This window comes from Phasianus colchicus, chromosome 13 (assembly GCF_987193195.1).
Source record: "Phasianus colchicus chromosome 13, bPhaCol1.hap1.1, whole genome shotgun sequence".
Classification (NCBI taxonomy): domain Eukaryota; kingdom Metazoa; phylum Chordata; class Aves; order Galliformes; family Phasianidae; genus Phasianus; species Phasianus colchicus.
This window is the reverse complement of record NC_143448.1, coordinates 20,185,741-20,198,439: the sequence shown is the minus strand read 5'-3', so window position 1 is coordinate 20,198,439 and position 12,699 is coordinate 20,185,741. Positions and strand designations below refer to the sequence as shown.

At 41.6% G+C, this 12,699-nt stretch overlaps 1 protein-coding gene across 3 annotated transcripts in view; it reads right to left on the bottom strand.

Annotated features, from left to right (window-relative positions):
• PHLPP2 (PH domain and leucine rich repeat protein phosphatase 2) overlaps positions 1 to 12,699 on the bottom strand; it is a 29,520-nt gene that overhangs the window by 4,584 nt on the left and 12,237 nt on the right. For 2 of the 3 annotated variants that reach the window (XM_031615342.2, XM_090149549.1), the window contains 12 exons: positions 10,936 to 11,082; positions 9,385 to 9,615; positions 8,315 to 8,517; positions 7,757 to 7,817; positions 6,930 to 7,025; positions 3,558 to 3,713; positions 2,646 to 2,846; positions 2,350 to 2,512; positions 1,856 to 1,986; positions 1,380 to 1,490; positions 762 to 950; positions 396 to 627 (listed from right to left, as the gene is read on the bottom strand). In XM_031615342.2, coding sequence (XP_031471202.2) covers positions 396 to 627; positions 762 to 950; positions 1,380 to 1,490; positions 1,856 to 1,986; positions 2,350 to 2,512; positions 2,646 to 2,846; positions 3,558 to 3,713; positions 6,930 to 7,025; positions 7,757 to 7,817; positions 8,315 to 8,517; positions 9,385 to 9,615; positions 10,936 to 11,082 — 1,921 coding nt within the window. The remainder of the gene's footprint in view (positions 1 to 395; positions 628 to 761; positions 951 to 1,379; positions 1,491 to 1,855; positions 1,987 to 2,349; positions 2,513 to 2,645; positions 2,847 to 3,557; positions 3,714 to 6,929; positions 7,026 to 7,756; positions 7,818 to 8,314; positions 8,518 to 9,384; positions 9,616 to 10,935; positions 11,083 to 12,699) is intronic. The other variant, XM_090149548.1, reaches the window with a different exon arrangement.

Genomic DNA, 12,699 nt, shown 5'->3' with positions numbered 1-12,699 from the left:
ATAGATGCTTTGAGTTTTGAGATGAGATGATTTCTCAGGCCCCGTTCTGTTCTTCAGTGGATCTTCTCCACACTCACCTATGTCATGAACAGTATTGTGTACCAACCTCCACATCCCCATTTTTTTCCAGATCTGTTTTCTTTTTTCTCCTCCCCTCATCCATGGCATTCTGTACCTGTAATTCTCAGGCTATGATGGGTATTTAAGGAACATGTAATTCTGAAGAGCTAATGAGCAAGAGAAACAGAGCATGAAGCAATGGATAAGTCATCTGAAGACTTCACACAACCCTCTCTCCTGCAGTATTACGCAGACAGTGAAGCTCAGAATGGCAAATACTTGAAGCAAGCTTTTACTGGAGGGTGGAAATTGAAGTGAGGGGGGTCCAAACCAACCTCTGTTATAATTGCTTTTTGCTCCTTGATTCTCTTGGCTTCTTCAGTACACTGCTCAAGACTGAAGACTTTGGAGAGGAGCAGTGGTTTTCCACTTCGGCACAGAACAGCTTGGCACGTTCCCACATTGGCCACAGTCAGAGAAAAGGTGCTCGTTGGATCAGCCATATCATGATGAATATAGCAAAGGACAGCAGAGGAACCCAGCTTCTGCCCAGCCATGCCCAGCTTCCTGTTGAGGGAGAAGATGTAGGAAGGCTCCAGACTTCACGACAAGTATTTTGGAGGGCTGCCTCACCCCACCTAGCACATCAACTGATGCACCTATACAGGCCCCACCCAGGACCAGCTTGCTCACAGTCATACCTGTGGGAGACCAAGAAGGTGTTGGACATGAACATTGTGTCCGACTGCTGTATCTCCTCCAGGAGCACATCAGCCATAGTGCACTGCAGCAGGCGTGGCAGCTCCTCATTCTTGTCACCATCAAACATGCCATACACAGCCTCCATCCCTTCTGCAAAGCTCCCCAGTGCCAGGGATGACACACATAGCCTGTTAGAAAAGCATACAGGCAAAATTAATCTGCCTCAAAGGATTGTATGATCTCCAAAACCACAGCCATCAGTATCTTGCCATGAAAACTGTTCTCACAAGGCAACAAGGCCACTGTCTTGACATCCACTGCCCCACGTGTTCAGCTTCTTTTATTACTGGAATGCCTGAATTCTCTTTGATCGCACTGAGAATAAATAGATGTAGTATGCATGTAATAGCAAAAGCATCTCTGCTAGAGTGGAAAGCCTTGCCCTAAGGGTCCCAAGACAGGCATGACAAATGAGGGTAAGCAACGTTGACACTAAGCAAGAGATTAGAATGGATGAGCTACTCAGCAAAACATGTCTGCTTGGATGCTTAGCAATGCACTTCACCTAGCACCTCAAGGAGACAAAGTGTCAGGGTCCAGCAGACAATGATACTCACTTATTTCTTTGCCCTGCCATCTCAGCTACTCCATGACTCCAAAAAGTAGAAGTGAGTGCTGGGTCTGTTGTGAGGGAGGGCTTAGCATCAATCTTCAATGTGGTAATGTGACTACGGAGAGAGAAGAAAAAAATTAATTCTTCTCTCCTAGACACCATGCTGAACAGCTTGTTCCAAAGAGCCACGTCCACTCCAGAATTTTAGACAGCAGCAAAGAGAGGAATTTAAGATCTTGGCATGAAGATGTCAGAATAAACATGCCAGACAGCTGGGAGAACTTCCATTTGAGAAGTTTTCTGCCCTGATGATTTGAACCCAGCCCTTTCTACAGGATAGAAAGCTTCAGCTGCCTCAGGCAGGGAACACTAAAATTACACAATGTTGTATTATATACATTGCTATCCCATTTCCTCTCCTGGAAGACTTCCCCTTTCCCATAGCTGTCACTACTGGCTTTGCAACTCCATGACTCTCACCTGAAGATATCCAGTGTCTTGTGTTCTAGCACCAGGTTTGCATTTCCAGTCAGGTCTAGCTCTTGCAAAGTAGCTGGCAGTGCCTCAGGGATTAGGATTTCATTTAATTCATTGCAACTCAAGTCCACAATCTGAAGTAGAAAAAAAAAAAGCATGATGACAAAGAACATATTCTCTGATACGTGATCAGTTACCAGGTATTCCAGTGCTCTGCGCTAACATCAGATGATCCCACTACCGATTGTATCCCACAGACAGCTCATGAAAATGGTGATGACCTATGAGCCAAGGTCACAGAACAGTGACAATGAATGAGAGTTGAGCCATCTTCAGTCAGTTAAGGAAGGCAACAGATCTTGTACGTGTTTTTTGTGCCCTCTTCATAAACTGACTGCGCAAAATATTGAGATCTTCAGTTCCTCTTTTAGCAGTTACTTTTAATTCTCCTACCCAAGCTTCCTCCTGATATCTCATTACCTTTTAGGTAAGAATACCTGTATATGAGGTAAATGCAGGATCTCTGGAAAGATGCTGATGTCATTAGAGTGTGCAATAAGTGTATGAAGCAGCTTGCAGTTTGCCACGGTTGTGGGAATTGTTTTCAGTTTGTTGCCGCTCAGATTCAGCTCTTCCAAGTGTTCTAGCTTACTGAGTTTGCTGAAAGGGAAACAATAGAATATCGTATCTTAGAGGCCAGAATTTATCACTTTCTGGACCCGAAGATACAGCATCCACAGACACATTTCTAATTTCTAATTCATTGATATGAGGCCAAAAGTCATGTATTTACCTTGCAGGGAAAGCCTGAAGGTTGTTGTTTGCCAGATGCAGGATCCGTAGGTTTGGGTGTCCCACCAAGACAGGGATGCATTGATCTGTGAGGTTGTTATTGGTCAAGTAAAGCAGCTGCAGCATGCTCAGGCTCTCCTCCCCTGTACATGCAGAGGGCAAGGACTCCAGGCTATTTGCAGATGCATTCAGGCACCTGAGGCTAACCACAGCAAATGCAAAAAAAAAAAAATCACTTCATCTAAACCACTCCACCAACAGCAGGAAAAGTAGCTATGCAGCTATAAAATTCCTACGCAGATGGAGAAAGACAATACAGCATAACATCCCTAATCACATAAAGATTTATGGTCTACAAATGACCATTAGCTACATGTCACTGCAGATGCAGTTTTACAGTAAACAGTGGGTACTGTAAAATAGATGGAGGAAGTGGGTAATAGTGGCAGAAGATGACTACATAAACTTTGAGTCTTTTAAGAAGGGTTGACTCAAGTCTGAATAGACAAACAATAAGGGTCTCGCTTGCTGTTTTTCGAGACCTGTTGCATTTCTGCAGTAACATCTGAAAATCTGTACGGCTTTTCTTTGCTCCCAAATTAATAAATTTGTTCTAAAGACAAAACTTGCCAAGCAGTAATGTGACCTTGGAAGCAGCTGCAACTGAAGTTAATACCATGGCTGGCTGTTAGGTTAGGCACATATCTGTTTTCCTGTAATTAAATATTAACATGGACTGATTCTCTCACACCAACTGGGTGATTTCTCACAGGACCTGAATTACCTCATCATAATCTTTCATGCAAACACCAATAAAGCCCACAGCACCTCACAAGAAAAGTCATGCAAATATCTCTACTAGCCTTCACAGCTTCAAAGGCTAACACAGAATACCCATGATACTGTCACTCACTTCAGAGCCTTGATAAAGAGCATCTCAGGGAGTTTAGTCAACAGGTTGTGTTGAAGGTCCAGCACCTCCATTGGAATGTGCTCTAAAAGAGGTGGAAGGCTCTGAAGATTATTGTGCCCCACTGTCAGTTTCCGAAGGCTCAAGCTGCTGAGGATCCTAGAAAGAGAGGGTATGCTTGGTTCAGTCCTCTTCCCCATCCGCAGAATGGGAAAAGGGAATATTTAATCACATATTATTTGACTGTACAGCAGAGAAAAATTGAAGCACGCCGATCCATAAAATACAAATAATGACAAAGCAGAAAAATGTGGAAAGATGCTTCAGTCACTGTATACTCAGAAGTGTATCTGCACTTCCCTTTGTGCTACTGCAGATAGACTCGAGTCTGTGTGCACATATCCAGCATTCTTTCAGGTACACAAAGAAGAGATGAAAGCCAGGAAGTATAGGTTTAAATGCCTCTTCAAACTTGTAGGCAGAAAGAAGTGCTTCCTCTGTGGCAGCTTAGATTCATAACTTTAACAGACTACTTAGCACTTCCATAATATTTCTGATGCTGTTACATTTTTCAGAATTGTAGTGATTATTGAAAAGGCCTCTATCCCCATTAACTAATAACTGACTTTTTCAGAAAGGGCACCTGAACACAATTGGATGTAGCCTAGAACTACCCTGTCCTTTTCAGGGAGATGATAACTTGGAATTACAACTTGATAGTCCTGTACAGAACAGCTTTGAAACTTAAATACCAAAGCTGCATTAGTGCACTGTTCCACACAGGTCAATGAATTCAGCTGCTTTCTGACTTCATAGAATGGTTTGGGTTGGAAGAGATCTCTGAAGATCACCTAGTTAGCTTTTGAAATTTGACTACACTGGGTGAAAAGCTATTCAATTGTAAATACACCAATTCCCACACTCAAGCTGACTCATCCAGATCTGGCTTCTCTGTTCACACTGATTGAGACTACTTTGGTACAATTTTATTTTCAGATGATTAAAAGACAACTTTATAATGATCTATAACCTGTTGTGCAAGGCTTTTTTTATGCTTTAATCTGCTGGATAACCCTGATAGTTCAAAGTCCACGTTAGCGAAGTTGTAACTTGAAACAAGATATACCTACAGTGCTGATGGCAGACACACAAGGAAGAAATTCCCAGGGGATACTGTAAATTCCAGCACTTAAAAATCTCTAAAAATACTTGAATTTTTTAAAAATATGTATTTCTGAGTCTGATTTCCACATGTTTGTTATGTATAATGCACTTCAAACGTGGTCTTTTTTATACAACATGAGAAGGAGAGGCACCTATTAGCGTAGGTCCAAAGGAGGACCATAGAATCATAGAATTGCTCAGGTTGGAAAAGACCTTAAAGATCATAGAGTCCAACCTCGACCTAACCATACTACCCTAACTTGAACAACCCTCCTCTAAATCATGTCACTGAGCACCACATCCAAATGGTTTTTAAACACATTCAGGGATGGCAACTCAACCACCTCCCTGGGGAGCCTATTCCAGTGCTTAACAACCCTTTCTGTAAAGAAGTGTTTCCTAATATTCGACCTAAACTTACCCTGGTGCAACTTAAGGCCAATTCCCCTCATCCTGTCACTTGTCACCAGTGAGAAGAGACCCGCTCTCACTGTAAGCACCTTCTGGGTATTGGAAGGGAGCAACAAGGTCACCCCTCAGCCTCCTTTTCCCCAGACTAAACAGCCCCAGTTCCTTCAGTCTCTCCTCACAGGCCACATTCTTCAAACCCTTCACAAGCCTTGTTGCCCTTCTTTGGACCCGCTCCAGCACATCAGTGTCCCAAAACTGAACACAGTACTCGAGGTGAAGCCTCACCAATGCTGAGTACAGGGCAGGATTACTTCTCCAGTCCTGCTCACCACATCATTCCTGACACAAGCCAGGACGCCATTGGCCTCCCTGGCCACCTGGGCACACAGCTGGCTCATATTCAGCCGACTGTCCATCAACACACCAAGGTCCCTTTCCATCAGGCAGCTTTCCAGCCACTCCTCCCCGAGCCTGTAGGGTTGCCTGGTGTTGTTATGACCAAAATGCAGGGCTCGACACTTAGTTCTATCAAAATCACCAGGGGCTAGAGCACTTCTCCTATGAAGACAGGCTGAGAGAGTTGGGGTTGTTCAGTGTGCAGAAGAGAAGGCTCCAGGGAGACCATACAGAGGCCTTCCAGTACCTACAGCAAGCCAACAGAAAAGATGGGGAAGACTCTCCATCAGGGATTGTAGCGATAGGACAAGTGGTAACTGTTAAACTAAAAGAGGGTAATTTTAGGTTACACACTAGGAAGAAATTCTTCACTACAAGATTGGTGAGACTGGAACAGGCTGTCCAGATATGTGAATTCCGTATTCCTGGAAGTGTTCAAGGTGAGGTTGGATGGAGCTTTGGGCAAACTGATCTAGTGGGCGGTGTCTCCTACCATGTCACAGAAGTGTGGTAGCACTGGATTATCTCTAAGGTTCCATCTAATCCAAACCATTCCATGATTCTATCATCCATCAACATGGGTAAACTTATAAGTTCTCATTATCTCACCCTTACTATACTCTTCTCTCGCCTTTAATGCACATAGTCTTGCCTCTGACAACCACTAGAGTGTCATTTCTAAGAACATTTCCTATGCCTGCTGCTTTAACTACTTCAACTATTTGCATTTCTTTGCTGGAATCTAGCAATGCATTCACATTTCAACATAGCTGACAAAGACATTCTCATTCATTACAATCACACTCTCTACTAAACACATGTTCAGCCAAGAACATCTGGGCTTTGACTCTCCCCACAATATCCCTTGTACCTCGAAGAAGTCACTATAAATACAAAACAATAAGATAAACAAAATACTACAAAATCATATTAGTTTTTGGCTCCCAGTTACTACATTGCTACAGAAGCTGAAACAGGAGCAGGCAGAAAGGAGTTGGCTGACGATGTTTGTGAAAGCTACCTTTGAGATAAACTATATTGTATCTCTGGGATATCTACTTATTTAACTGGTGAAAACTCTGGAGTGATGCAAGGTATGTTAGGGCTTCAGCTATAACTTGAGTTCACAGATCTATTGTAACACAAAGTTAATTCATAGCAGTTTGTTTTACTTCAGGTGCAAACTTCTGGCAGAGGATAGAACTATTTGGCCCCTGTTAATCAAAATTTGCAAGTCAGTTCTTTCAACACATGAATGCAAAGTACTTTGGAAACTGCACAGAGAAGTAGATTATCTATCTGCACAACAAGGAATAAAGCAAGAGGAATAGCACTGCTGCTCTTTTCTCACTCAGCTCCAGTAAAAGAACGTTCAAGATTTGTACAATAACGTAGTCTGCTGACCTTGATGGGAGTTCCACAAGGAGGTTGTAGCTCATGTCCAAAATTTCCAGTTTCTTTGCTTCACAGGCCCAATCTGGAACACACTGCAGCTGATTGCTGAGAAGAGCAAGGGGAAAAAGCTAGACACCAACACCTGATAAGGCATATGTCCTGTCTGAACAGTGCACAGCACTGTTGACAGCCAAATGAAAAATAATAGGCAAAAAATGCACCCAGTATCTGAGCTACTCACATACTCACATTTATCTCTTGGCCAGCTGCATAATGCAATATGATTGGTAGGAATTACTGTTGCAAGGCTCTGATGATCATGCTTTTGTTTTATTTCAAGCACCGATATAGCAGAATCAGACACCGTATGCTACCCAACTAACAAGCTTCAAATCCGAACTGAGGTGAGAGGTGATCAGATTTCCTATTTTACAGCTCTGACAATCTTGCTACTAGGGCAGATATTGGAAATGAAGATAACAGCCTTGATCACCAGCACACAGTCTAAATATTTGCCCTGCATATTCCCACCATTCAGCCTAATAAGTTGTTGCAGGTTCAGTGGTCTTTATTTTGGCCTGTCTTGCTGATTACAGCCTACAGCTGAAGGGCAGCCAATCACCTAGATAGGTTAAAATATTTCAGAGGGGCTTCTGATCTGCAACAATTTCATCATTCTTTAGTACACGGTTTTCCAGTTCTACTGTGAAGATGAAATGCCTTTTCTCAATTGCACTCAAGTCTTTCAAAAGCATAACAGTTCCAGAAAATGTCTGCAGAAAACACCAGAATTGTTTAGATACTTGCTTTATATTCTGTGGTTTATAGTCACTTACTGGGCAAGTTCTAGACATGTCAGTTGACCAGGAACTGGATAAACACTGACAGATGTGAGACCTGATGAAATAAAGCAAATAAATATCAGTGCAGAGCTCCAGAAGGAAAACAGCAAAGTAGCACATGGACTAGCTAGTAAGTGACACTGATAGTCTTTACTCTGCAGACACAATGTCTCTACTCATTTTTCCTAAGATAGTTCAAACTTCATACATCTACCATACATCAGCACAGCTTCTCTCTGTCCAGCTCTGTCCGCCACATGGAACAGCAGAATAAAGAACAGTACTTCTACGTGTGGACTCCCAAACAATTCTCACTGGAAGGAAATACCTTAGGTAGCAACTCAGCACTATACTCTCTTGCTGTTACACAGCCTGTGCGCATGTATCCATAATATGATCCCTATGAGTAGACCTCAGAAGCCCCATCACCTATGCTTTCAATAACATCAGTAAATATTAGTGTTTTTTGTGAGAGGAGATAGCAAAAGGGTTGTTTCCTTTGTTCCCAGGGCTTGAAGGAAGAATGCATATGAAGAACATAAGGACACGTACAGTTGTTGTTGGCATACAGAGCCCGAAGGGAGAAGCCACTCAGTGTCAACTCTTTCAGCTTATTCCGCTCACAGTGCAGCTGCTCCAGGCTACCCAATGAGCTCACATCCAGACATGTCAGCTGATTGTCTCGCAAATCCATGTAAATCACAGATTTATTCCCCTCCAGAGTATCAGCTGCTGCTCTCTTCAGGTTGTTCAACCTAAACACTCAGAAATGAGGGGTACAGAGTCAGAAATCAGAACCCTGAACACTGTACTTGAGGTAAGAAGAGAGAAAGGAAGAGCTCCAGCACAAGCTTTCTTCCAAGTACATGTATGTATGAGAAAGAGATGTATGAGTAGCAACAATGGATTTCAGACACTAAGTGTGAAGAAAAACAGTTCCTGTCTGCATGGCTAGGTGAAGCAGTTCTATTCACTTCTCAGTGTTCAAGAAATCCTGAAGACCACAGTCTATAAATTTCAGGTCAGATCAATGGACACTTATTTAACACTGAGAGCATGCAAATGCAGAGACTAGATAATACGCTGCCTTGTTACAGACAAAAAATTCTTTGTCTCTTTCTGAGAAATCTGCAATTGGCAACCTGCAGAATCTGGAATATACCTCTAGAGAGGAAAAAAAAACAATAGAAGGCTAAGAGATCAAAGAGCTACCTGAGCTCACAATAACAGAATATTAAAAGAGGAACTTAGAGTACTAAGTGACGTTCTCTGGTATCCATTCCACAGCAGGGAATTTGAAACTAGGTGATCTTCATGGTCTCTTCCAACCCAAACAATTCTATCATTCAGTAGTTTCAAGCACTGCTCAGCTGACCTTGTTTCTCTAAACAAATCCTGCACATCCTCAGAAATAGAACTCCCTAGAAGTTAAAAGAATCACTAAGTGGGAAAAAAACAATGTTGTTTACGGCAAAATGTACTATAATACACACAGTTCCTCTACTATAGGTAGAAAGCGACATTGTTTCTTTTATGTACGTGTACATATACTCACACACTTAAATAGACACAGATGCATACATACATACATGCACACGTACACATGCATGGTTACTCCTTACCTCAGGTCCACGCTTTTGATGTGACTCATGCGGTTCAGCACTGTAAGGTCCAGGTTCTCTAGCAAGTTCCCTGCCATGGCTATTTTGTCTAAAACAGTGAGTTTTTCACAAATTGCTGGCAGCTCACAGAAGTTATTGAAGGAAAGCCCAAGAGAGCTGAGCTGCTGCAGACTTCCAAGCTCTTCTGGTAAGGACGTGAGGAAATTCCCATCAAGCCAGAAGCTTTGGAGACTATGGAAGTGAAAGCCAAAACAAAAAGCAGACCAATCAACAAAAAACAACAACAACAACAACAAAAGGAAAAAATACAGTAAGTAACTCAGTGAAGAACAATAACTGTCACATTTCGTATTTTCAGTGAGTGGTTATTTTTTAATGGTACCTAACAGTTAACTTTATTATTGTATACACGAAGTTACTGGAGTGCTTTTATCATTGATATTTTATAGGCATGGAACTGTGTGTACGCAATGCCAAATAATTCCTAAGTTATAAAGGAGGCAAACTTCTGATTGTGACAAAATTCACAAGTTATTTTAAGCAAAATACAAATCTCCACTTGGTTTGTAAACAAAGGATATTTACATAATCATTTGGTTTTCTACAAATTAAGAAGAACCCATTTAGCATGCTAGACAGACTTTAAAGACCAGTAACAGAACAGGCCTACATGATTGCCCATCCAACAGCAACATTAAATCATGGACATCTTCATCATACCATGCAGTTTAATATCACTATTACAGCACTCATTCACAGCGACTGCACCTACAGCACAGCTAAATCACAACTCCTACCACACTAAAGCTATGGTAACACATTTTTTACATTACAGTCTTCCTTCCAGCCATTCAGAAAGGAGTATTTTCCAGGGTAGCAAAACTGACTCCAATCTCTGAAGTGCAAGCCTTTTCTTATGACCATGTTCTAAAAAAGAACTTTCTCAAGAGCGGTAGAAAAGCACTCTGAGAACACGACACGTCCCTATAAAGGATGAGGGCTCAAGAGATGTGATGCATCATGAAATCATGAGTCAACCCAAAATAAAGAGAAACCCACAAAAAACTAACCCCACAGAGAACAGAAAAAAGCTTCAGTGGGAATATATTCATAGGCTTAGAAGCCTTCAAGTCTTCTAGTTTGGCAAGGTAACACCTATGATTCAAGACACAGTAACTAACCTAAGTGTCTTTCTAGGCCACTCCAAACAGGCAAAATCCATTAGCCATTGGTACAAATCTGGTTTACCCTAGCTATTTTAAAATACTAATAGAATAGGCAGGAAGTCACAAGTGATGACTTGCTATATACCAGCGACTTTTCAAATGACAACTATGTAAACATTCTGTAACATCTTAACTTTGAAAGAAAAACAAACCTTTCTGCACCTCTTGGGTCTCAGCCTTCTACCAGCGTCAAAACTAGCACTCAGTCTCCAGAACTGAAAGGTTGATGAGCACTTATACTTCCGTAATTGGCCCCTTTACATCAGCTGTGCTACACCAAAACACCAAGGTTTATACCCACAGGAAAAAAGAAAAAAGCACTCACTTCAGCAGCTTGCCAATCTGGCTTGGCAAGTGATAAAGTCCATTACAGGACATATTGAGTTCGGTCAGAGTAGAGATCTCACACAGCGATACAGGAAATTCCCCCAGTCTGTTATGAGACAGATTCAAGCTCTTCAACTGAGAAAACCTAGAGGCAAGAATTTCAGTTAATTAGCAAATATCCATAGTCTCAAAGCAAACAATCACAAAGACTTTTAAAGTCTTTGTACACAACGATACAGTCAGCTGAATCATTATGGCAATTTTTACACAAATATTATTTTAAGGCACTGATATTTTATATCTCAGTGGTAATGCTAAGAGTGATCAAATACCATGTTTTTACTGCAAAAACAGACAAGAACCTTTAAACCTGATCCCTGACAGACTCTGAGTGACTATGATTAACTAAAAGAAAGTTCTCAGTTCAATAAATTTACCTTCCAATAATTATTTGGAGTAACACTCTAAATTTTGAAGCTACATAATAATACATTAACTGGAACAACTCTGAGAACAGATTAAAAGAGAGGAATATCCATTCAAGGGAAGTACAATAGAAGGCCTGGCAGAGCTGTGAAATGGAATGGCAAAGTGCTGACTCCGCACTGAGCAGCCTCAGGATCAGCACCCAGAGGTCCTTGAAAGGATTTCCACACTGAAAGTGCCACATGCTTGGCAGACATACCATGAGCACAGCTGTGTGCAGGTACTGTGATGGCTCTTGCAATCACCACAGTCCCACACCTGTTGCCCTCCTATAACTGCCAGTTCCAAATTCATGAAAGAAACTGAGCACAGGATGGGGCAATATGCAAGAGATTCCCCTCAAAGAGATCTTCTCTCTTTCTAAAGAAAAGAAAAGCAGTTTTCCTTAAGTAACAACCTTGCCATCCCAAACTTAATCCATCAAAAAAGAATTCATTTAGGAAATTTACAATGTACTGTTCTAAGACAACTGCAAATCTACCATATATTTGGCAGAGAAACACACACTTCATAACATAACTTTTTGATGAGGCAAGGTTGGAGCTAAATGACCTTTAAGGATCCTTCCATTTTCACTTTTTATTTTGAAGTGTTTTCATATAGTTAAATAAAACAAGTTTAATTTGCCTTCAAAAGAATATTACTATTGGCTTGAGGTCCAATGAAGTATAAGACTGATAGGTTTTAAATGTAATTTTTCGTAAGGAGTATATCTGAAATTTGGTCATGAATTGTTTGAGAAAACATCCTGCCATGAAAAAGAGCATAGGCATCGTACATTTGCTGCAGCCACAAGCAAACTCTCTAATGATGCAACTAAAAAGACAAAGAAATGCCAAGTATAGGCAATAGCCTTTAGAGAACAATTTGTGCAGTGCAAGGATGTCACAACGATATGAAAACTAGTAACTTATTTGTAACAACGTTGTTTCCTTCTTTACAGTCCAATAAGGATAAACCTACAGATTGTAGCTTTTACACAATCACAGAATGGTTTGGGTTGGGAGGGTACGTTAAGATTCCAACCCCCTGCTGCAGGCAGACACCTCCTTCCAGACCAGGGTGCTCACCGCCCCATCCAGCCTGGCTTTGAGTGCTTCCAAGGAGGGGGCATCCACAACCTCTCTGGGCAACCTGTTCTTGCATCTCACCACCCTCACAGTCAAGAATTTCTTCCCAATGTCTAGTCTACTCTCATCCAGTTTAAAAACATTTCCTCTTGTCCAGTCCCTACCTGCCCTGATAAAAAGTTCCTCCCTAGCTTTCCTGTAGGCCC